Genomic DNA, 24,778 nt, shown 5'->3' with positions numbered 1-24,778 from the left:
CTACTATTTCCGTTCACACTTCGTTTAGAATTGGTGCAGTTCGGTCGAGTGCTCGAGTGAAAACATAATGATAGACGGGGATCTTGGTGTACGCAACCGCCACATGCGCTTGCAAATGGCAGACTGCACCCGCGGCGAGTCTACGATGCGTCTTGCGACGTCTCACGGCGGCTCGCGGCGCAGCGCGAAATCATTGGCCTCTTCGAGTATCATCGCGTCGCGTCGCGTCTCGGTGTGAACTGACCCTGTTGTTTTGTATATTGTATTTCCTCTTTGTACGCGGTTTTCACCATAGGGCGGCGATATTGATATTATTACAATGCCTCTTTGGTCCAGCGGTTGAGCGCTGGCCTCACCGCGCGCGGCGCGATTGTCATGCAGACCCGGCTGGTTTTCTTATACCATGATGTATTCTACTGCACGGCTTACCATTTAGGATTAGATCTCGCCAGCATAAACTTCAATATCCCCAGCATGGGCGTGATACCGGTCCCGGCCGCGATGAAGTAGATCGCCCTCACAGATTTTAGCTGTAACAAGTAATAACATTAGTGAAAACGTGACGATGAATCGTGATTATCATGGCGGTTTGAATCCCGCGTCGGGGTTCATACTATTCAATCTAATTCAATGCATACCTACTTGAAGTAGTATTTATTACTTTTATCGCCCAACACATTAAAACATATTGTGACATATATACAATAATTTTTATTTATTTTATTTATTTATTTATTTACCGTGACTACGTAAGACTAGGACTGAAGAAGGGTGGCGGGACACTGGTGGCAGTGCGCAGCGGCTTGGCGGTGGACGTGCGCCCCGCGCGTCCCCTCCCCGCGTTCTATGATACTGATGTTACCTATATTTGTGTTTCATCTAACGACCGCGGCAAAGATAATAAACTATGCATCTTTTGTTGTTATTTCCCACAAACAAAACATCAGGAGAACTCTGAGTTCATATTTTTTGAATATATGTCTGATTTATTTGTAGACTACCCGAATAATGAATACGTTGTGTTAGGTGACTTTAATGTCAGTTTTGCTAAGTGGGCTGGTAACACAAGTAATTCCAATTCCTTTGTTATTCAAAACCCTAACGTTGACACTCTGGCAACACAAGTATTCAATTTTATGAATTTTACAGGCTGGTCGCAACATAACTCCATTCCTAACGTTAACGACAGGAATCTAGACCTCGTTTTTACTAGTTCTGGGCGTGGGTCAGTGACTCGAACGCAACCTTTATCCACTCCAGAAGATATGCATCATCCATCTCTGAGCATCGAATATGATGTAGGTTTTATAACGGGTACTTTAAAACAGGCTCCGAGAACTTTGCGTCGTTTCTACGCAGCGGACTATTATGTGATAAGGGCCGAACTGTCTAAAATAAACTGGTCATCATTTTTGGAATATGACAACATAGAACTAGCTGTTGAAAGGTTTTATAGTCAAATTAATGATATTATCAAAAATTTCGTACCCTCAAAGATTATAGCCGGCGATCGACGGTATCCTATCTGGTACTCACGAGTTTTAATTAAACTGATAAATAAAAAAAAAAAAATCATAAAAAATGGAAAATATATGGTAGGAGCTCAGACTATGACTATTTCTCAAATTTGAGGTTACAGGTAAAAGAGATGGAGGTATATTGTTACAATTTATTTATACAAGGGGTGGAGGAGGGGATACAAAAAAATCCGAAACTCTTCTGGTCATACACTAAATCTATGAAGCAAGGAAGTAGTCTACCTGACTTCGTATACTTGGATGACAAATGTTCGTCTGAGGGACAAACTATAGTTAATCTGTTTAACAGTTTTTTCCAGTCCGTCTTTGAACCTGACTCGTCTAATGCTAATACAATAGTTGCGTGCAAGGAAGGTAATATCAACTTAGTGAGTGTTCCTATCACAGTTAGTACGGTGGAAAAGTATCTGTCACTGCTAGACGTTACTAAGGGTATCGGACCAGATGGCTTGCATCCACTGTTTATAAAACAGTGTGCAAGAGAACTGTCAAAACCTGTCAAGAACTGTTTAACTTATCGCTAACTACTGGTATTTTTCCGACCATATGGAAGCGTTCCTTGGTTACGCCAATACATAAAAGTGGCGACAAACATAACGTGCGTAACTATCGGGGAATATCCAAGTTATCTGTTTTGCCGAAACTATTCGAACGTATCATTTATGACACCATCTTTCCGGTACTTCGACCGTTGCTCATACCTCAGCAACACGGATTTGTCTGCAGGCGTTCTACGGAGACGAACGTTGGAGAATTTCTTGATGGTGTACTGTTGGCTATGGGTGATGGTCATCAGGTGGACGCCGTGTATACTGACTACTCAAAGGCGTTTGACAAAATTTCGCATTCATTACTTATTAAAAAACTCGAGTATTTTGGTATACATGGTGATTTACTTAGGTGGCTTGAATCATACTTTCATAACAGGACACAGGCCGTTGCTATCAGGGGATTTATGTCAAGTTTTGTGCCGGTTACGTCTGGTGTGCCCCAGGGATCTCATCTTGGACCCCTATTATTTAATGTGTTTATTAACGATGTTATTGATTGCTTTAAATATTCAAAGGTGTTATTATATGCAGACGACACAAAAATCTTCTCGGTTATTAGATCTCCTGAGGACTGTCAACATTTGCAAGAGGATTTGCTAAGATTGTGTCAATACTGCTATAGTAATAAGCTTCATCTTAATGTTGACAAATGTTGTATAATTTCTTTTTCAAAAAAAACTAAACCTATTCAATTTAGCTACAGTCTTCAAAATCGAACTCTTAAGAGGGTTACCGAGGTGAGAGACCTGGGCGTGCAACTAGATAGTGAATTGCTTTTAACCACTCATATTAACATAATAACTGCTAAGGCTTACAGAATGTTAGGCTTTCTGTTTCGCCAGAGTACTAGTTTCAAGAATGTCAAGACACTGATTTTGTTATATAATTCATTAGTTAGGTCCCACCTGGAGTATGCCTCAACGGTATGGAACCCGCAGTATAAAACTCACGTGCAGTCATTGGAGTACATACAGAATAAATTTATTAAACGAATAAAATACAGATTTAAAAACCTTGATTTAAGCACTATCCTCTCTTTGGAAAGTCGAAGAGAACATCGTGATCAAGTGTTTCTATACAAAATATTAAAAAATGCAATTGATTCTCCTTATTTTGTTAACAAAATTTTGTTTAAGTGTCGCAGCGTTAGACTTCGTCCCAATTCTGACACTTTTGCTATTCCTTTTTGCAGAACGAATTACCTAAAGCACCGTTTTATAGTTAGAACTTGTAGCAAATATAATGATAAATACAATAGCATTGACATATTTCATCTTAAGCACAATCAATTTGTATCTGCCCTCAAAACGTTGGAACAAATGTAGCATCAACTTTTCTTTCTATTTTTGTATTGCTTGCTTACTTAATTTATTTATTGCTTCTGTCTACTTCTCAGTGATGCATGTATTAGTTATAAGTGGAGACTTCATTGGCTAATGTACAAACTATTTGCATTTTTAAATTGTTATTTAAGCTGTTTGTTTCCCGATTTGAAATAAATAAATAAAAATAAAATTTCCACTACGTTGTTTCACGGCAGAAGTTTCAAATAACTATTTATCAAAGCGCAACGTAGAATTCTTCTACCTTTTATTATCATATGTAACTTTTATTATGTGTATGTGTACAATGCATACATAAACTCACGCCCATAATCCCTAAAGGGGTGGGCAGAGCCACAAGTAATCAAAGGTAACTTGGAGCCATAGTTGATACGAAGTTTTAAAAAAATATTAAAAAATAATTGCTTTATTTCAAATTACAATGATCCATAATTTACGTACCAAATAAAACATTCAAAATAAATAAAATATAAAACAATGATCACAAAATAGGTATATTTTATAAGTATGACAGCATTTTAGTAGTATGAGTGTAAAGTTTTTTTTTAAGTATGACTCATCTCTATTTCTTCTACTTTTCTAAGATCTTCTACTTCACTAAATGAGGGGATAACAACCTTTTTTCACCTGCGGCGCAGTTACTTACAAGTTTAGTACTTCGTAACGGTTGTTAGGTTAGATTATTTCGAGACAGATAGGAAAACGCGCGCGAAGATGGTGTAGGTACCTACCGTCGTTGTAAATTTGTGACACGACGCTATATTATTTACCGATGCGAGCGATTAAATAGGTACACGCGAATATTTATGGTTTCGGATAATGATAGAACTCACAGCACCCCTCTTTACTTTCTACGGCGCACCAGGGCACTACGGCGCACCCTTTGGGAACCCCTGCACTAAATTAATCACTTAAGTACCAATTCTACTAACTATAATGACCATTATGAATGAAATCACCAATACAAGGCTGAGGGTAATTAAATTACAGAGGAATTAATGGAGACGACTCTCGTAAATAATTCCGATTGGACTTCGTTCGCTAGAAATTTTCCTCCGTTCATTGGTACGATCGCAGTGATCGAACATTACTTAAATATTTAGTCAATAAAAAATGTCCCGTTCCGCTTGTCTGTTTATGTGATAATAAAATATTAAGTCATTAGAATTTCTAATCTCCTAACACATACACAACACTTAAAAGGATCTGTAGAAACGATAGTAATAAAGAAAATAATTGTCTAAACTTGTGGTCATCAATTGGGTCGTGTACTAGATTCAAGACAAATTATGAAATTCTGATTACTAAATAAAGACAGATCTAAACGTGACAATAACATTTTATTTTTTCTATTTCACTTATTTATGAATTTTAATCAAGAAAAATGTAACTCGTTTTCTATGACGTCACAGTGTGCCTTTTCATACAAATTCCATAGTAATTTCGTATTTTGACGTTTAGTAAAAAGTAATTGATTTGACTGGTGGGAAAGTAGCACAATTATTGTTTCTTCTCCGTAGTCGTGCTTGGTTTGTACCTACCTATCAATCTTATATAGGTAATATACACAGCAGTGGTAAAACACTCAACGCTTTGCTACAAAACATTGTTTAGCACTTAGAACGTTAGAACACATGCATATTTATGTATATTATACAAGAAGAATGGCAGCCTGGCTTGCTTGTGGTCTTTCACGGCATTCATCGAGTATATTTACTTTTGGGATTATGTTGCATCGATAAAACAAGCGGTCGATATCAAGATAATTCGATTTCATAATCGATTTAAGGTTTCTATCACAAGCCATTCGATTTGAATTTGGAAAAAATATTTCTAGTAAAGCCGTAATCTAGCCGTAATTTTTTTTTTTTTTTTTTTCTTCTGGCTTCCGCGGCTAGCGATGCGCCAATGACAAATCTTGAGTGATAAATCGTGAGTTAGTCTTCAATAATAATTATCTTTTCATGTTGTTACTGTGCAGTCGTTAAAAACGAGGAAACTTTTCAATAATAAAATATACCGGATAGGAACGGAATTTGGAAAAGGTAAGGATCAGGAGAGGAATAATAATAAAATAATAATAAAAAGAGGAAGTTAAATTTTAATATCATTAGTATTAATAAACATACTTAATAAACGATAGACTGAAGGATTATTTGAAGATAAAAGGATCTGGATAGAAGTAGGAAAAGGAATGTGTAAATGTGTAAGTCCCTGAAAAAGTTGAGCATTATCATATTTAGGACAATTCAGGAAGATGTGATCCACATCCTCCACCTCACCACACTCACATAAAGCACTGTCCACTATATGAAATTTAGCTAGATGAGCAGACGTACAAACGTGACCTAATCTCATACGAGTCAGGATGCACGATGCCGTCTTGCCCAACAGCAACCGCGAGAACCAGGGTTTTGCAGGAATTTCACGTTGGATAGATGCGAAATATTTTCCTTTTGTTTGAGAACTGACAGACCACACTTCCCTCCACGAATCACGTAGATACACTCTGGGTAGAGCAAGAAGGTCATGAGGGTAGATTTTATAGTAAGCCATATCTCCACAATCAATGGCGTCATTAGCAAGCCTATCAGCCTGTTCGTTTCCACGGATACCCCTATGTCCCGGAATCCAGGCAAAAATAATCGAAAATCCCTTTGCAGCACACTGAACAATCATGTTTCTGGTTTCTATTATCAATGGACTAATAAGTTTTGTTTTAAATAAAAATTTAGATAGAGATTGTAGAGCGCTCATTGAGTCTGAAAAGATTATAGTTTTCCTAAGTTTTGCTAAAAGTACATACTCAACCGCTTTATACAGACCAAAAACTTCACCAGTAAAAACAGAACTCTCAGGAGGTAATTTAATCTTTTGAACTATATCGTATTGTGAGTGATATATGCCAACACCTACTTTATTATCTGTGGATCGTTTGGACGCATCACTAAAAACATGATGCCAACTGTCAGTGCTATTGTCAAATTCCGTGTCTAGAACGAAATTGAAAACATTGGATGCCTCAAAAGTTTGTTTAGTTATACCCAAGTTTAAACGAACATCAGGTTTATAAACAAGGGCTTCATAGTTTGAGGTGTAAAGAGGGAAACATATTGAGTTATGAATTGGCGTATCAATTGACAGTAATTTTTGATAACTATTAATTAAACAAGGAGTGCATTTATGAGTCCAGTAACTTGAGGAGTTGACTTCTTCAGAGAGGATTTTTAGCTTGGTTAAAAGTGGGTGGTCACCTAGTTGTAAACAACGGTATAAATAACTATCTGAAAGAAACTGCCGCCTCAGTTGTAAAGGGGGTTCAACACACTCGACTTGCATTGCATTAATAGGGCTAGTCTTCATTGCGCCCAGAACAATCCTTAAAGCTACCGATTGTATTTTATCTAGTTTATTTAAAGCAGCAGCACTACATGGTTCCAGCAAAAAAGATCCATAATCAATCACACTCCTGATTAGTGCATTATAAATGATTCTCAGAGAAGTAGGATGAGCGCCCCACCATACACCTCTGAGGCATTTAATAATATTAAGATTCCGTTCACATTTAGCCTCAATATAATTGCAATGTGGGATACCAGTAAGTTTGGAATCCAGTATAACTCCTAAAAATTTACATTGTAAACTTACAGGCATGGGGATATTATCATAAAAAACATTAATTTCAGGGGGAGATCTCATACGAGAAAAAAGCACTACATTGCTTTTGGAAACGGATAATTCTAAGCCATTATCATTCAGCCAACCCTTCAATATACCAAGAGATGTTGTAAGTGTGTTACATAAATTAGAAACAGATTTACCTGAACAATACAATAAAAGATCATCTGCATACTGTAAAATATTAACTGAGTTACTTAAGGAATCCTCTAAATCATAAGTATATACATTATATAGTAAAGGGCTCAGCACTGAGCCTTGAGGTAAGCCCTGCCAAACAACTCTAGATATCTGGGACCCATCTAGTGTAACACTTATAGATCTCTCTGACAGCATTCTAATAATAAATGAAGTGAGCATTTCCGGAACATTTAATGATTTTAATTTCTTATGAAGAATAGAAATAACAACATTATCATAGGCACCTTTAATGTCTAAAAAAGCAGAGAGGATGGATTCATTTTTTGAAAATGCCAGTCTAATGTCAGTCATAAACAGACTCAAACTATCAGAAGTACTTCTGCCCTTTCTGAAGCCGAACTGACTTTCAGAGAGCAATCTATTGCTTTCTAAATACCATTCTAGCCTATTTTTGACTAAATGTTCTGCCAATTTGGCCAGTACAGAAGATAAAACAACAGGTCGGTAAGAAGAAGCGTCAGAAGGAGGTTTCTTTGGTTTTAAGATAGGTATTACTAACTGGGACCTCCATGAGAGAGGAATGTTGCCAGACAACATAATAGAATTTATAATATTTAAGAAGTAATTTAAAGTTTTATCACTGCTGTTACAGAAAAAGGAATAGGGTATACCGTCTTGACCGGGTGACGTGTCAATTAAACTTGTTAAAATGCCTTTAATTTCAGACATGGAAAAAGGTGAATTTAATCCTGATAAATTATTAGAAATTGAAGTTGGCAAGCACTGAATTTGTAACTCAGGAACTGAAGAAGGAGCTAGATTATCTAGGAATTGTTCAGCTAGCTCTGAAGATAGAGAGCCTCTAGATGATGGATTAACACCCATCCTGAATCTCCTAACGCTTTGCCAAACAACAGAAACATTAACATCTGGACAAATATTATTACAGAATCTTCTCCATCCCTCAAACTTCTTCTTTTTCAAAAATTTACGAGTGTCCCGTGCCACTTGACAGTAAAGCTCATAGTTCACAGATGTCATTAAACAGGAATAAACCCTTTCTGCTTCCCTCCTTCTTTTTATAGCCTCTGTGCACTCGTTGTCCCACCAAGGTGGACAGGGGATTTTTCTGGAGCCGCCCACTTTAATTGGGAATAAAGCATCTGCAACCTCAATCATGACTTTGACAAGAGCCTCAGAGCAAGCCATCTCATTACCCATACAGACAGAAGGGAGGTTTGAAACTTTACTGTCAACTTGCTGACTAAATGCAGACCAATCACTAGGTAATCTATATTTCATACGGGGAGTAGGTTTCGGAGCTATCATTGGATGTAACGAAGGAAACTTAATAGTTATGGGATGATGGTCACTTCCACAAGTAGAAGGGTGAACTGACCACGAAAGAATAGAAGCAAGATTAGGCGTGCATATAGAGAGATCTGGAGCACTAGGGCCCTCGTCAGGGCCAGTACGCCGAGTAGGAGTACCATCATTTAAAATACAGAGATTGAGAGAATTTAAAATTCGCAACATTTCTTCTCCATAAAAAATATGTCTAGATGAACCTCCCCATGCCGGGTGCTGGCCATTAAAATCACCTAGTACTAAAAAAGGGCTTGGTATACATTTAAATATATTAGTGAGATCACTATACAAAGCTAAAGTAGGATGAGCAATATATACAGAAACTATACACACATTATTTACAGAGATAGCAGTGGCTTCAACACCATTATTTACAGGAGGAAGAGATATTTGTTTGTAAGGAACAGAACTATTGATAAGGATGGCAACACCACCATGCGCATCACTAGCTCTGTCCTTCCTAAGAATATTAAAACCTGATATTCTAAAAGAATATTCAGGCAAAAGCCATGTCTCTGAGAGACAGACTATTGAAGGATTATATTTATTAATTAAAAATATTATTTCAGGTTTTTTATCAGCAGCACTTCTACAATTCCACTGTAGGAGTACCTGATCCATTATTGGGATTGATAGACACAGTGTTTTCAATTAGTTGGGCAACGTGGGACGGTATAGAATTGGTGGGAATTAAACTGGATTTAAACAAAAGCTCAATAAGAGACAAAATTAATTTCGCTATGGGTTGGTTTGATTTATCATTTTCTGAGTTATCATTTTTCAGAGCAGAACCATTTGGTGAAGATAGAGGTATATCATAATCTTTTATTAGAGATGCATGTGCAGCCCGGTCATACCCAGCCGAAGGCGTAGGAGGAGCACGAGGCTTAAGGAAAACTGTTTTTTTATATGAGCTGGAAGATGGGGACAATCGAGCTGCTGGGTTAGCAGCCTCATCTTGAGATTGTTTATGTTGCGAAGTTCTAAGAACGTCAGCAAAAGATTTGGAGACAACGGGGTGTAATTTGGAAGCCTCTAAATATGAGATGCAGTTTTGAGCCATTGACACTTTGATATTTTTTTGTCGGGAAAATTCAGGACAAGCCTTACTAGTGGCAAAATGATAACCAGAACAAAGACAGCATGATCCATCCTCTTGTTCTACTGAACAAGATTCGGCAGTGTGACCTTGCCCACATTTATAACAGCGAGGCTTGGAGCGGCATTGAGCCTTTGTATGACCAAAACGGCAGCAGCTGTAACATTGAATGGTTGGATAAATGTACAAGTCGACAGTCAATGGAGTATAGCACATAAACACACGTTTTGGTAGTACTTGTCCATCGAAAGTTAAAACAACTGTTTCAGTGTTAGTAAATTCTGGAGACCCATTTATAATTTTTTTACTTTTAATTCTCCTAGCTTTAAGAACTTTCCCACATCCAATGGGGACACTCACATTATCCAAAATCTCATCCTCAGGCCAGTCAGCAGGGACACCCCTGACAACACCCATCCGTGTGATAATAAAGGTTGGAATGAAAGCTCTCAAACTATGGCTGGCAAGGCAAGGATTTTCAATAAAAGCGTTAGCATCAGAATATGTGGAAAAGGCCATGGATAGTCTATTTCTGCCGATCCGTTTCAAGCTACCGTTCACTATGTTTTTAATCATATTTTTCTTTAGAACGCTGCCAAACTGAATGGGATGCAGTGAAACAGGATCGTCAGGAGTAGACTGCTCCTTTTGAATGTGCACCACATAGGGTGCTAGGTCGGAAGAAACATATTTCCTACCAACTTGCTGTTGCTGCTGGGTTTGCTGATTAGTTACTGTGACTGTTGGTGGTAGAGGTGGAGGATCAGGTATTGTTGATAAAAGAGAATTGTCTTCGTCAGAATTGCAATTGCACTTGTCTACACCCGAAACGTTTTTACTATTTTTACTTTTGCGCTTTTTGTTGCAATGTTTGCAAATCTTTCTCAAGGGTCTTACACGTTTTCTGACTTGAGAGGAGCACCCGTCCTCCGTATCCATTGACGAAGTATCGTCAACAATAACTTCCATCCCTACATGAGGGACACGATGACGATCCCGGCCGCCACCGGGGTCGTCGGGGGGATCAACCCCCATAGTAAAAAGAAAAACTCACTTACCACTACACAGCAGCAAGTATTTTAGAAGAATATATATAAATATGAATTAACAGATAAAATAATACAGAAATACTCCACTGAACCCACACGAAATCAATTAAATTAAATTTTCACTAAAAAACACGACCGCCAATTTCGGAAGTTTCCCGCGCTTTTGATCTAGCCGTAATGTTCAAAGGAACATTTATTTAGAGCACCAGCCTATATTCAAACATTGTTTTTCTAATTCGAAAATCGAATAAAATATCTTTTTCACAGCAAAAGCCACGCCCTACAAACTGACCTAATATGTTTCTGCTTCAGAACAAGTTGTATTGAAAACTAATTCTATTACACTACATTTAAATGGGCACAAGAGGACAAAAGCAGCAACTGTGGCTGACAGATCTATGAACAATGCATGCCTGTATTCATAGAGGTAGGACACTATATATTAATGTAGGTAGGAGCATTTAATATGATTATATATCGTCTTATTAGAGGAGGCTACTCCATGGGTCTCGGCTAACAAAAATAATTTTCTGGTTGTCTGCCATTTGAAAACTTAAATTTTCCGAGCGAAATGTAAAAAGTTGGTACTAGAAATAATATAAGCTGAATTAAATAAAAACATAAATTATGATACAAAAACCGAATCATTAAGATTTGTTTAGAAAGGAACATTTAAATCTGAAAACATTTAACTTTTCATTTTCAAATAGTTTGTTATTCAACGTACCTTCTGAAGATGAAAGTTCCCATACGGGCCGGAGAGTTTAACCAGGTCGCCAATTTTGAGCGCAGCCAGTTCCGGAGACACCACTCCTCCTTCATACCTCTTGACTGCTAGCTTGAGAGCACCTGGCTCTCCCGGGCCCCAGCCCTCGCCGACTGGCGTGTATGAACGAATCACGTCTGAACCTGAGAAAGGCAAATACAGTCGTAATCAGAGTATTAATTATTAGAATGTTTTAATTAACACAAGATGAAGGTGATGAAGCAAATTAAAAGGTACCTACAATGGCACAGAAAATATAAGGAAAAGAACTTACAAGATTTTTAAGGAAAAATAAAAACCGATTAAAAATATAATTGACACTTTATACACCTGAATGGTTATTAAAATTAACCAATCTTGTAGCCAACTGAGAAGTAGTTCCATAAAACGAGATAAGTAAAAAATAAACCTGTTTTCGCAAAGAATATAATGTCAGAACAATAAAAGGGAATGGACATAAGCGTATTATGGATATCACAGGGGAACGCCGGGATCAGGGACACAATAAATTATTTATTAGGTATAAACCTCCGGGGATTCACGCACTCTGGGATAAAATCGAATATTTTCACGATTTCCTTATATCAAAATATGAATAGATCTCACTGAGACCCATTTTATTGGAACGAGGTAGTTAAGGGACAAGTAAGGTGGGGCGTCTAATGGGTGTGAGATGGAGTTGGATGTGCGATGTCATAGACATAAGTTGTAGTAAGAGGTTTAAATTGATTTTTTTATTATTGGAAAACGATTCAAATAAAACATATAGATACTTATGTGTAAAGGGATGAAAAAACACGTTGAATAGAAAGATTCAAATATCGGGGGCAACGCTTAGTACGTGTTAGATAGATAAAATACTTTATTGACAACTAATTATGTTACTACAGTGACATAATTATAAGTACATTAATGCTTACATACAGTCATGAGTAATATCATGTACCCACTTTAGAACCCTGTCACACTATCATATTTGACATTTAATGAGACTAACGGTTTAATTTGTCAAAAAAGTTAATGTGACATGGTATCAAAGTATATACCCGTGACCACATCCTATTTTCAAAGAGTTGTTCGTCGTATACGTATACTTAGGTACCAACAATGAGAGGAGAATTTAATTTTACAAAAGAAATAACTATTTTTTTGTTTTGTTAGGTATGTAAGTTGGATATATTATCCATTCTAATGGTATATGCGACATAGGGGCTTCACATTAGCTGCAACAGTCTGTGATTTCCTCACAATCCTCTAGAGAATTTGCCAAGTCTCTGATCTCGTTATTTCTTTAGGACATTTATAAGGGTACAAGAGGACCGTGGGTGGCTGTACAAAAGAAAAATGTTATACAGAATGGGTTTTACTGAAAATGTTAAGCCCAGTTATGCCAGTTCATATTTGAAAGAGTTCACTCGGTTCAGTTTTCATTCATACAGGGTGTTAGTGACATCGTATAGAATACGTCGAGAAAAGCTGCCGAGAAGAGCTTGATTCAAAACGCGACGAGCTGAAGGCCCGACCATCTGCGGCCATAACATATAACTATATCGGAGGTGTGTTGATGTGTAGTGAATGTGGCCGTACATTCACTGCTAAGATCGGTTACATCAGCCATATAAGAGCGCACCTTAGGCGTTCCTAGATTAGAGACTTGTTGCCGTGGCCGAATACGGCTGGAAGGATGGAATACTGAGGGGGATGATTCAGACCATGATTGTGAGTTGATATCAAACGGAATTTTATATCAAATTTTTAGTGTTTTTTAAAATTACATTAGATACCTACTTAGAATCATGGTTTGAATCTGAATCATCTCTCAAAGATTTCACTAATACCCGTATGTACACTTTAGAACCCTGTCGCGCTATCATATTTGACATTTAATAAGACTCACAGTTTAATTTGTCAAAAATGTTAATGTGACATGGTTGCAAAGTGTATTACATATTAGTACTCGTGACCTTACACATTTAGTAAATGTTATAAAATTTCGATACTGATGACAGATCTTGCTTTATTTATTGTAAACTTTAGAGTTCATTCCGTTGTTTACATTGTAGATGAATATTATACAATCAATTATAAAATCATCTAACAAAATAACCTACTTTCTGTTTAAAACACAAAGGAAATAACTACATACAATACAACCCTGCAACACATTTCCGGGACCGCAAATCATTGGGAGCGACGTTTGTGGCCCAAATCCGAGCATCGTCCATGTAACCACAAACAAACACTTTGCACACAATTTCGCCAGACTCACCCCCGTTCCTATACATCCTACCCACGATAAACATGTTTCAATTAATGTAACGTAATTTCTTCCTGTGCCGTTTCCGGGACGAGGAAAAAATAAATATATTCTTTAGAAACAACTACCCACGTAGAAATGTCTTTACAATTTGATTTTAGACACTGTATACTGCCACCCACACGAATTGTTCACAAAACACTGCATATATTTAGAATTGAAACATCCTTATGCCTGTAAAAATATGGCTCATTCGCGACAGAAGTGATCCAGTCATGTAAGAAAAGCAAGCAGTGCTGTCGTTAACTTTGTAGTACACTCCTTAGCCGCCGAAAACAAAAATAAACTCACACAAAGCAAATACACTTTATTGCTCAGTTCTTAAAATTAAGGGCCTTATTTTTCTGGAGAGTTTTTTCCAGGTTGCCACTACAAGGAACAAACAATTACTAGACGTAGATGCGGGATGGTGCAACAAGAAATAAATCTAAGTTAACTAAAGAACACAAGTAGGTAATTAGTAGACAACATGCAGCCACTTTTGACACAAAGGCCTACGACAGAAAGGACAACACTAAACAGCAGCAAACTGAGTAGTCCGTGTCCACATTACATACTTTATAATCCTCCAATCCTCTAAACTAGGGGTTGATATCTCTCGTATCCGTAGGTTACCCTCGAGACCCTATTGTAATTAACCTTGACCTGAACTTGTGGTGGATCTAAGCGAGCTTATGTCAATTATATAGAGTAGAAATACTGCCTTTTCCTCGCCTATTCCTAATCCAAAAAGCGAGACGGATTCCGTGGCTGGAGAGGGATAAAATGAAGAAGATTGAAGTGGGAGTGAGCCGGTCATGTTTGCAGAATGTAGCATGATAGGTGAGTAAAAACTATCAAGGAGTGGACACCTCTTGGGCGCGGAGGCAGAGTCAGCCCCACATTAAAGCATCATCTCCCTAGCATTATCCCGATTTTCACAGGGTCCGCTTACCTAACCTGAAGATTTGACAGGACCGGTTTTTTACAGAAGCGACTGCCTGTCTGAACTCATATTAAAGCAATTCTTCTAAAAAGCAATAATGCAATTTCTCATTTGCGAAAATGTAAAAGTAAGTGCGTAATGTCAACAAATGTCTTTTTTAGATTAATTGATTGCATGTGGCCTTTGAGACGAATTGGAGAGTGATCGCTTAAACTAAATAGATGTGGAATAGTTCAGCGTTTGTCCAAGTGGGAGACGGATAAGAGATTTTCACCATGTATTTCCTTGATTATGATTTCCTTGTCTTTGTCTCGAAAATATAACGGAAAAATATCTCGTCTCGATATGATTGAAAGCGGAGATAAAAAATGGCTGACATCGTCACATTACTCGACACGAGACAATTTGCATCAATTCATAAGAAGCGCTGAAAGTCGATCGCGTGACAAACTAAGTTTGCAGCTATATTGAAATGTGATAGCTACAAGGACGCTTCAAGAATTTTATTTTTACATTCGAATATGTTTCTTGCGATGCTTTTAGCTTCGATCGGTTTGTCTCGTCTTCCAGAGCTCTATTTCAAAAGCTTTAAAAGTAACCCGTACATCTACACATACTCTACATTATTTAAGTATGTCACCGTATATATTCGCGTAATCCTTATTATCGCGAACACGTGCCAAATTTCGTTTCGAAATTACTAAATAATTTTTGTTATACGACTAAATCCATAAAAAAACGAGAAGCACCTAAAAGCTATACCTACTTAATCGTAAAGCAAACAAAACAACAGTACACGTGCTTATGTAGAGTAAAAACCTCGTAAAGTATCCTCATCTATTCTAACGCGCGGAAATTAAAAAGAAAAAAGAAATAAAAATATGAATCAATCAATTATCAAATCAAAAATCAATCAGAAATCAATTATGAATCAAATTTTAATATGTTGTAAGATGATTTCGTGCTGCGGAGGGCACGTTAAGCCATTGGTCCCATAAAACATCTCCACTAGCCCGCGGTGGAGCAGTGGGACGTATACAGGCTGTTTATGTTCATCTTACGTTATATGATTATGTTAAAATGAGTGTGGTTTAATTACTTTCACCACTGCCAAAAACGCCGATTGTTTGGCCAGTTCGAATTCAATTTGCTTTAAGTCGGTAAGTAGTTACAAACACGTCCGACAATAAGAGATACTATAGACCGATGATTATAAAAAGAATTAAAAAGTAAAGAATTATTATTTTTATAAAAGGTATTTTTATGTTGCAATTGTCTACGGCTTTTTGGCGGGAAACGGGAACGGGACAGTTGCTTTCTTCATTGAATAATGTAAATAATTAATACGAAGTGGTGTTTTGTGGTTAATGATCGCAAGTTAGTCAGAAGACATTCGCGAGTGTTATTATATAGGGGTATTCAATAAACAAAGTGTATCTGCCTATTTTCGCTTCGTGGCAGGAAGCCGCTTCATAACTCGAAAGTTTATGCGGACTTTTGAGTTAATTCGTTTGGGGTTCGGAGTAGGAGTCTACTCCGAGGGTGGGGGCTTAGGTTTCATCATCATCATCTTTCATCATTTCATCAATCATCAAGAAAAAAAATACGTAAGACATGGCTGTATGGGCATAGTTACCTTTGCCTTACCCTTCGGGGAAAACCAAAACAAAAATAAATGCAATTGTCTACAGATTATTTACTAAACCGAAACCTATAAAACGAGCAATATGTGAAAAGCTGTAATAAATCGCAACATAGCAACTAACTATGATATTTTTAAGTTGACATTTATATCCCAACAGTAGTAATACCTAAATTGTAATTTGTGATCTATTTATTTTTAAGACAAGTATATTGTTTACGGAATAAATGAAATTGAACGCAATATAGTAGGTAATCTTATTTCAAAAAAAGAACTTTTAATCGCACTATAAGAAAACACTCTTAGTTTCTCACGAGTAACTTTTTCAATCTTCTGCGACGATACATCTCCATAACTCAAGCTGGATCAATCTTTCTCGGTGGAAAGAACGTATGCAAAGTGACCCCTCGCAATATCCGCGCAAACTGCTTTTGCCTCTTTCAAGTTTAACATCGATTTAGATGTATTGTGTTTACGTATTAAATATCGTCTCTTATTTGTTGCTCGTGTTTTCATAGCTGTATAAGAGTTTGTTTAAGTCTTTAGCATGTAAAATAAGCTCTTTTCTAATTAAGTAATAGAATACCGAATACGACTATGCAGTATATAAATAATATTGGTACAATGTAATGTGATTGTAATACTTTCTTTTGTAATTACTTTCTGGGGTCCAGCAGACGGAGAACATTAAGAAGCCACTGAAAAACAGCCTCTGGTTCTTCGGAAATGGAGACAATACTGAGTTCATCTCTGATTCTGCTTCTGCATCTACATTTATTTGTGATTGCTCTGTATGTAATGTGTCACAAGTTGATGAATAAATATTTTCTCTCTATCTCTCTCTGTGTATGATAGTGGAGATAATAAAACCCTTCCAAAATATTACATTGGCCAAAAACCCGACAGAATTAAGTTGACAGTACACGTCAAACGGGTTGCCTATATAGGCGATATGCCTATTTTATTCGCCCGGGTAACTCATTCATTTTAAAATAAACAGTTGTCAATCATCCGTCTCTTTCCTTTTCGGCGGATAAGAAAATGACAGGTAACAAAACAAAATCAGGATGTGTCTGCAGGAATCGGAGCCAGTTTTATGATAAATAATAATAAAAATAGGTATGTCCTTTTTATTAATTAACCCTTAGGCGTTTCTTTTCATCTCCTATCCGGACATGGAACTCACTGTTATGCCATTTGCTATCTATGTCCACGATACGGCTATCATTGATTTATGGTTACATACATAAGGACTATTTCTGTGGCCTGAGTTCCAATTAACGATCCCTTCTAACGTAATGGACCTATTATAGGCAAAGGGATGAACTTAATATAGTTTCGCTGTCACTATGATGGTTCATCATTATGTAAGTATATTAGGACTAAATTACCAAAAGGGCGGCGATGATCAGCAAATCAGGGGGGTTCAAATGGCCACATTGACATTTATTGCATTGCGCACTTACTATTATATTCGCAAATGTCAAATTGCAACATTGCTTTCTTAGATGAATTGCTTCGATGTGGCCATTTTACCCCCCCCAGGAATAGTTTTGGTACCGTTTTAAATCTACTGCTTGGCTGCCATCTTCTTTGCTCTATTAATGTGGTTATTTAGCCATCAATTGGTTGCCAGAAACTTGTCAGTTCTCTGGTATAAACAGGTGTCGACATTATCTGATCGAAGGTCTAAAAGGCCACATTGAAGCATTTCATCTAAAAACACTGAAGATATCCCATCATGTTCTGTTCTGTCGTGTCATAACTTATACCTAGGTAACACTCTGTCTAACGGAATGCCTCTAAGTTTTAATTATGCTGTAAAATGTTATCGAAACCTATTAGATTATGTAAATCTCACCTCAGAATTCAATCTTAAATCAATTTGTAGGTTTAAATCTAGTTTGAGTGGTGTGATTGGAATGAAATTAGTCACGAAGCTCTTCCTAATATCCGCGCAGATATGGGATTAGTGATCCGGGAGACGATTAGTGATTGACGAGTAATAGCTATATCATGTAGGTGACCTAGTGACATGATCTATTTCGTGTGGGTTGTGAGGTGAATTACCAACCTCATCAACCCTGGTGTCAGGGTTATTATTGAGCCGCCAAAGGCCCATGACATGGCTCATGTAACGACTACTTACTCACATCAGTAAATAGTAACCGGGACCAACGGCTTAACGTGCCTTCCGAACCACGGACCATCTTACTTTTTGGACAATCAGGTGATCAGCCTGTAATGTCCTAACCAAACTAGGGATCACGTCATAGTGATTTCTGTGATATGTCCCCACCGGGATTCGAAACCGGGCCCTCCGGATCGTGAGCTCAACGCTCAACCACTGGACCACGGAGGTCGTCAGACAGAGTGACATGATGTTTAGTACACATTATATCTTATAAATGATATAGAAAACCTATATATATATATATATAGATTATTATACAGGGTTTTAGTGACATCGTAACGATATCAAGTGACTTCGCGTCAATAGTGGCCCAACCGACCCATAGTCACACCGAGTTACTTACCACACTGGTGTGTATGGACCAATAAAATGATCCTCAGTCACACTTTTATTTATCCAACTAAGCGGCGTTATACTGTGTGTTTTATATAGTGAGAACTGAAAAAAAATTAAGGGACAAAACGTGTGGCTGATATTTTTTAATAATGGAATACAAAATATGATGAGTATTTTAATTTAAATTGAATGATTATTTTGTTTATATTTACTTTTCTCTGAAAAGTAATTACTGAAATATTCCATCTTCTATCAACAGGCACTGGTTGATTCAGAAAATAAAAAAATACGCTTATTCCATGGTGTGAGTAAGGATAATTTTATTGATAGTCACACCGGTGTGGTAACTCGGTGTGACTATGGGTCGGATGGGAATAGTGGCTGCAACTTGCCTTCTGAATATTTGTGGCTCTGTCCACCCGAATAGGTATCACAAGCGTGAGTTTATATAATTGTATGTATGTGACAAGAACTCGGCACGAGGCGCATCAGCCTGTGACGTCATATCGTGCGACATCTGTCTGTATACGGCTTGTTACTCTGGGGCATGTTTTGCTCGCTATACAAATGATATAGGTACGTACACCGACATGATGCCAAGGCAATACGATAATAATTCAAGCGCATCACGTATTGTACTGGAGCAATGCAGGCATGCCTTTCTCGTCTGCTATTACTTGATACACATACATACCTATGCGTGATGCCTAAATGGCACGATAACATATTCGGCAGACGATAGCTAGTTACTTGACATCGCTTGATTACTTTATGCGTTGGAGAATAAAACCTATGTATTGTCAACAGTGTTTACACAGGCAAAGCCCTCATTTTTACCTCGGCGAAAGGTTCGCTTCTAAATCTCTGGTTTGGTACACAACAGGGATTGTCAGGGATCGTCCATACCTACATTTTTGTTATAACGTCCTGAAACTCAACTGCACTCTTCGATTGTACTCACGCGTGGGCTACCCAGCGACACGTGACAGCGAGTAGTAACGTGTCATGCAGCACGTGCCACAGGTCCACCACGCGCCACCTTGGTAGAATATAGATGTCTCACCTGCTATCCTCCGATGCACGCAGACGTGGCTACCAAGTGGCACTACGACGGGCCCTGCCCGCGGCGTGACAGCGAGTAGTAACGTGTCGTGCGACACGCGTCCCACGTCCACCACGCGACACTCTACTGTCCGGGGAGACGACACTTTTGTCGGCGTCCCTAACGCCGCTTCGCCGCAGCTCTTCCAAACACCCGCCTCTTCTTTTTGGGCTATTACCTGTGAAATACGCATATAGCTTTATTAGTACAGGGGGGGGGGGGGGTTAAAAAGGCCACATTGAAGCAATTCATCCAAGAAAGCAATATTGCAATTTGACAAATTGAGTATGTATGTCTATCTATATAATATTATATACGTTGAAAGTCTCTCTTGTCACGTAGGTCAGCTGGAAGAAATCTCTTTATTTAGAGATAAGCTTGCCTGTACTATCTGTTTTCTTTGTATGTTTCTTGTGTCTGTTTTATTGTGTACAAATAAATAAATAAAAAAAAGTAAGTGCGCACTGCAAACAAATGTCAAAAAAGCAATATTGCTTTTTTAGATTAATGGCTTCGATGTGGCCTTTTTAACGCCCCAGTAATTAATAAATCAGAACACTGAGCTATTTTTTAAAAGTAAGGAACGAGATTTGTTTGTATGTATGCGCATTTAACACACATGCTGCAAATCCACAACGCGTAGGTAACAGCTATAAGGATGTAGGTACCCAAACTTATCAGCCTTGAGTTGGTTTATACCGAAATAGTTAGAGACACATTATACTCTTTTATTGTTGTCGTAAGTAGTCGTTTAGCTCGGCCGACAGAAACGATGCATCGTCCAAACTTTAGTAAAGCCTTGAGCTTTAAGGCTTTGACATAAAATAGAGATAAAACACGATACCTACCGGTCTAAACCAATTTGATGTGGATAAGTTTGGTATCCTCAATACAACGATAAAGCCATTGGATTAATTCATTGATTCATCATCATTCTGATTTCGATCATTAAAATGCATTTCGAATCATTCATGCTGATAATACACGTGCCGATTGCAGGAGAAAATATTATAAACCATTTCTAAAAGAGGCCTGTTAGGTATATTTTTAAAGCTATCTATTAAGATCTTAAACGGGAGACGATGTCGATATTAAATTTCAACTCGAGGAAATATCGTAATCGCGTTTGGGGTTTCTAAATTGATATAAAATTGTTTCGCTTCCAATATCCACAATCCGACTGAAAATGTAGAGACACGGTCGCAGTATGTGGATCACTACCTAAATCCTGACATCACGAATGTGGAGATTTCAATTTGTAGAAATAGTTCAGTGATTGAGCACAGTATTTGCAAACCGCAATAGGTATCCGTAGACAGTAAATACGGTATCCGATTTAAGCAAAATATACGTACTTCTATTTTCCCGCTCTCCGTGAACGTTCGCAGCTGTAATGGTTCCTGCAATTTCGCCTCAGGCACCAATTTAATCGTCCGGAGCCAGCCATCTGTCGCTACTTCGATTAAGAGCACTCCGTCGTGAATCCGGGCACAACCGCCCGGGTTGGCCAGCGGGCCCGTGTACACCGATATCGTTAACTTGGTCGACGTCTGGATCCAATCATACCGCAGTGACGGCGGCAAGTCGCAAGTTTTGCCTGCCGTTTTGACAGGACTCGACGCTGCTCTCCGGCTAATAGAAACTGGCAGGTCGCTCGACTGAATCAAACTTTGCATTATTTTACTGGGCGGACTATTTCCTTTGACATTCTCATCACTTTTTGAAGTTATTCTTTTTCTAACGGGAGTTATGCAATTGGCTAAGTTCTCCATAGATTTTCTGACTAATTCTTGTGCTTTAGACGGTTCTCTTAGGCGGTCGGATTTCGGGGAAGGATTGGAGTCGAATATTTCATCTGCTTCTGGCAGGTCGAAGCGGAGGGGGCCGATGAGACATTTTGCTAGGAGCGAGTCGTAGTTGACCCAAGGATGGACTTTGTCGAACAATTGAGTTGCATCCATACCCGCTCCACGCATCAGTTCTTCGGGTCCTAGGGAAAATACATACCACTATTAAATAACTACATATTTTCAGAGTCAGCATTAGGTGCGTATATTTACTACTAATTTATTATAAAACTTACCTCCAGGATGATAAGGCAAATAATGTGTAATATTGTAGACTCGACCTCGAATGGCTAACCAGGCGTCCTCTGTAACAAAGATTTACATTAACTCAACTGCATGTGACAACCACGTTAAGGACGCAAAAATAAACTAAAGAAGAATAACAAATTTTTGTGTCTTTTTCTGTACAAAGTCGGCTAGAGTGTAAGTGTGTGTGAGTATTTTATCTATCTATCTATCTATCTAGAGTGAACGCACTTTAAATATTCAATGATACATCTACCTATGGCTATCGTAACCCAGTTGCGCCTATTGATCAAAAACCATTAACTATGTAAAGCTCTGCATTGTTAGACAAGGACGGTACTGTGAGCATTCTTCGAGCACATTTTTCGGTGATTCATCCCCCTAGCATTATCCCATTTTTCACAGGGCCCGCTTACCTAATCTGATGATTTGACAGGTTCGGTTTTTTACCGAAGCGACTGTCTGTCTGACCTTCCAACCCGCGAAGGAAAAATCAGCCCAATCCATGTTAGGTCATATACCTCGGGAATGTGGGTTTCCTCACGATGTTTTCCTTCACCGCTGAGCACATGGTAATCATTTATGATCCAAACATGAACGAAAACAATTTCGAAAATCATTGGTTTAGGTTTGTGATGGATTCGAACCTGCGACCTCAAAGTGAGAGGCAAGCGTTCTACAAACTGGGCAACCAAGGCTCACATTTTTCGGGAATTAATACATGAAAAACCTTCACCAACCCAAGCATAATGCTTCATATTATACCCTTTTAAGTAAATGAGGTAGCTTACACACAGCAATAAGATTTGATGAGCAGTTTATTTATGTTACTAAATACTACTTGATACTACGTACTACTTGATTTTACATCGGATGCATACAGTTATAATTTTAAGTCGAATCACAAGAGAAACAGCCTATAAGTAGTACTAAGTATAACCTTTACCCATCTGCCTCTGTTCATCTCAAGGTCTCGCATGCGTCGATAGCCATTACTAACAGGGTCTACCTATCCCTCCAATGCAGTGTAATTAGGTACAGGTATAATATCTATGTTACTAAGTAGTTGTTAACGGCCTCCGTGGTCCAGTGGTTGAGCGCTGGGCTCACGGTCCGGATGTCCCGGGTTCGAATCCCGGTGGGTACATATCACAAAAATCACTTTGTGATCCTTAGTTTGGTTAGGAAATTACAGGCTGATCACCTGATTGTCCGAAAGTTCGGAATGCCTTCGGAATGCACGTTAAGCCCGGTTACTACTTAATGATGTAAGTTAGTACTTAGTCATGCATCATATCACGGGCCTTTGGCGGCTCAATAGTTACCCTGACACCGGGGTTGATGGGGTTGCTGAACTACCACACAATCCACACGATAGAAGAAGAAGACTAATGGTTACGTAATAAAGAAATAAAGATTTTATCTATCTATCTAATCTAAACAAAAAAATCATAGCTAATTATGATATAAAACTAGTTAATTGCTTCCAATGTAGAGCAATTACGATGTTCATGACAATCGATCGTGCAATGTCATTTTGTAAAGGTTGAAGTGGTCACGCCTTTATTTACCACTAAGTACGTTTCACCAAACACCACATCGTTACCATAATTATCATTAGGATGAATTTATTGTGGTCATAATGCTGTGAATCGTCTGAGTGAAAACAGGATAAAAATTAGAAAGAGATGGAATATAGGTGTTAGTTTATGCACGAGCCTGTAAACCCATTAGTACAGGGCTTATGTTTCTCCGCGGTCTTTCGTGACAATAGAAAGCTCCGTTTGTTTTCAGACTCGTTGCCGGCACCACGCCAATACTCGTATCTAGTAGGTAGCCTCTGTGTAGTGCTTATAGCGTTGGGCTCACAAACTGGAGGTCCGGGTACGATTCCCGATGGGGACATTGCCGAAATCACTATGTGAGACTGTCCTTTGTTTGTTACGGATATTAGAGGCTTGAATTACCAGATTGTCCGAAAAAGTAAGATGATTCCGTGCTTCGGAGGGCACGTTAAAACCGGCTATTAGCCGTCTAAAAATGTCTTCACAGCCCGTGGACAATAGTGTGGTGGAGTATGCTCCATACTCCCTCCGGTTGATTGAAGAGTCTGTGCCTAGCAGTGAAACGTAGGTATATAGTCTGTTTCTGTTATATAATAATTAAACACTAATAGCATCGAATAAGGAATAATACTACGTATGGAACGGCAACTCTCCGCTCCCCACCAGCGGCTGAGCTGGGTTTACCTCACCCCGCTTGGTTTTACTTTATGTTCAAATGCGCTTCAGATGTGCGATAACGTCAATGTGTAGTGTCTGTGTAAAACGAGGTTTTTTGTATAAGGTGTCCGGGGTGTGCTAATAGTAAGACGTACTCTGCGTGTTATGCGCGGCTAATTCAGCAGGCGAGACGGGTCGTACGCGACCGCCGACGCCGGTGAGGTCCTTGCCCGAATTGCCCAGCCGGATCCAGTCCATCAGGCTGTGTCCCGGCTGCAGCGCGCATTTGTTGCGAGGGTTGCCTGTAACAAACAACAAACTTTATGGATTTTTATGTTATAACACTCACCCGTGCTTAGAGAAACTCACAAAGAGAAAATTAAACCAAAAAAATCTGACTCGGACGGTACTTGA

General features: G+C 38.4%; 2 protein-coding genes across 13 annotated transcripts in view; one reads left to right on the top strand and one right to left on the bottom strand.

The window, feature by feature from the left end:
- LOC126373656 (cytochrome b5 reductase 4-like) overlaps positions 1 to 24,778 on the bottom strand; it is a 107,785-nt gene that overhangs the window by 4,700 nt on the left and 78,307 nt on the right. For both annotated transcript variants that reach the window (XM_050019875.1, XM_050019877.1), the window contains 6 exons: positions 24,520 to 24,666; positions 22,133 to 22,201; positions 21,405 to 22,039; positions 20,011 to 20,227; positions 11,495 to 11,676; positions 430 to 530 (listed from right to left, as the gene is read on the bottom strand). In XM_050019875.1, the coding sequence (XP_049875832.1) occupies positions 430 to 530; positions 11,495 to 11,676; positions 20,011 to 20,227; positions 21,405 to 22,039; positions 22,133 to 22,201; positions 24,520 to 24,666 (1,351 nt within the window). The remainder of the gene's footprint in view (positions 1 to 429; positions 531 to 11,494; positions 11,677 to 20,010; positions 20,228 to 21,404; positions 22,040 to 22,132; positions 22,202 to 24,519; positions 24,667 to 24,778) is intronic.
- On the top strand, positions 5,499 to 10,457 carry LOC126373659 (uncharacterized). Of its 11 annotated transcripts, XM_050019882.1 has the most exons (5): positions 5,499 to 7,030; positions 7,119 to 7,219; positions 7,977 to 7,988; positions 9,189 to 9,302; positions 9,404 to 10,457. In XM_050019882.1, the coding sequence occupies exons 1-5, from the start codon at positions 6,940 to 6,942 to the stop codon at positions 9,419 to 9,421; spliced, it is 336 nt and encodes a 111-aa protein (XP_049875839.1). In that variant the 5' UTR covers positions 5,499 to 6,939; the 3' UTR covers positions 9,422 to 10,457. The 11 variants fall into 11 exon arrangements, 1 of the variants encoding a protein (XP_049875839.1); XR_007567347.1 differs by lacking the exon at positions 7,977 to 7,988; XR_007567348.1 differs by having other exon boundaries at positions 5,501 to 6,526; positions 7,083 to 7,219; positions 7,977 to 8,537; positions 9,189 to 10,457.

The sequence above is a fragment of the Pectinophora gossypiella genome, chromosome 16 (genome assembly GCF_024362695.1).
Source record: "Pectinophora gossypiella chromosome 16, ilPecGoss1.1, whole genome shotgun sequence".
Lineage (NCBI taxonomy): Eukaryota > Metazoa > Arthropoda > Insecta > Lepidoptera > Gelechiidae > Pectinophora > Pectinophora gossypiella.
The sequence above is the reverse complement of the archived record's forward strand: the minus strand, read 5'-3'. Positions and strand labels throughout refer to the sequence as shown.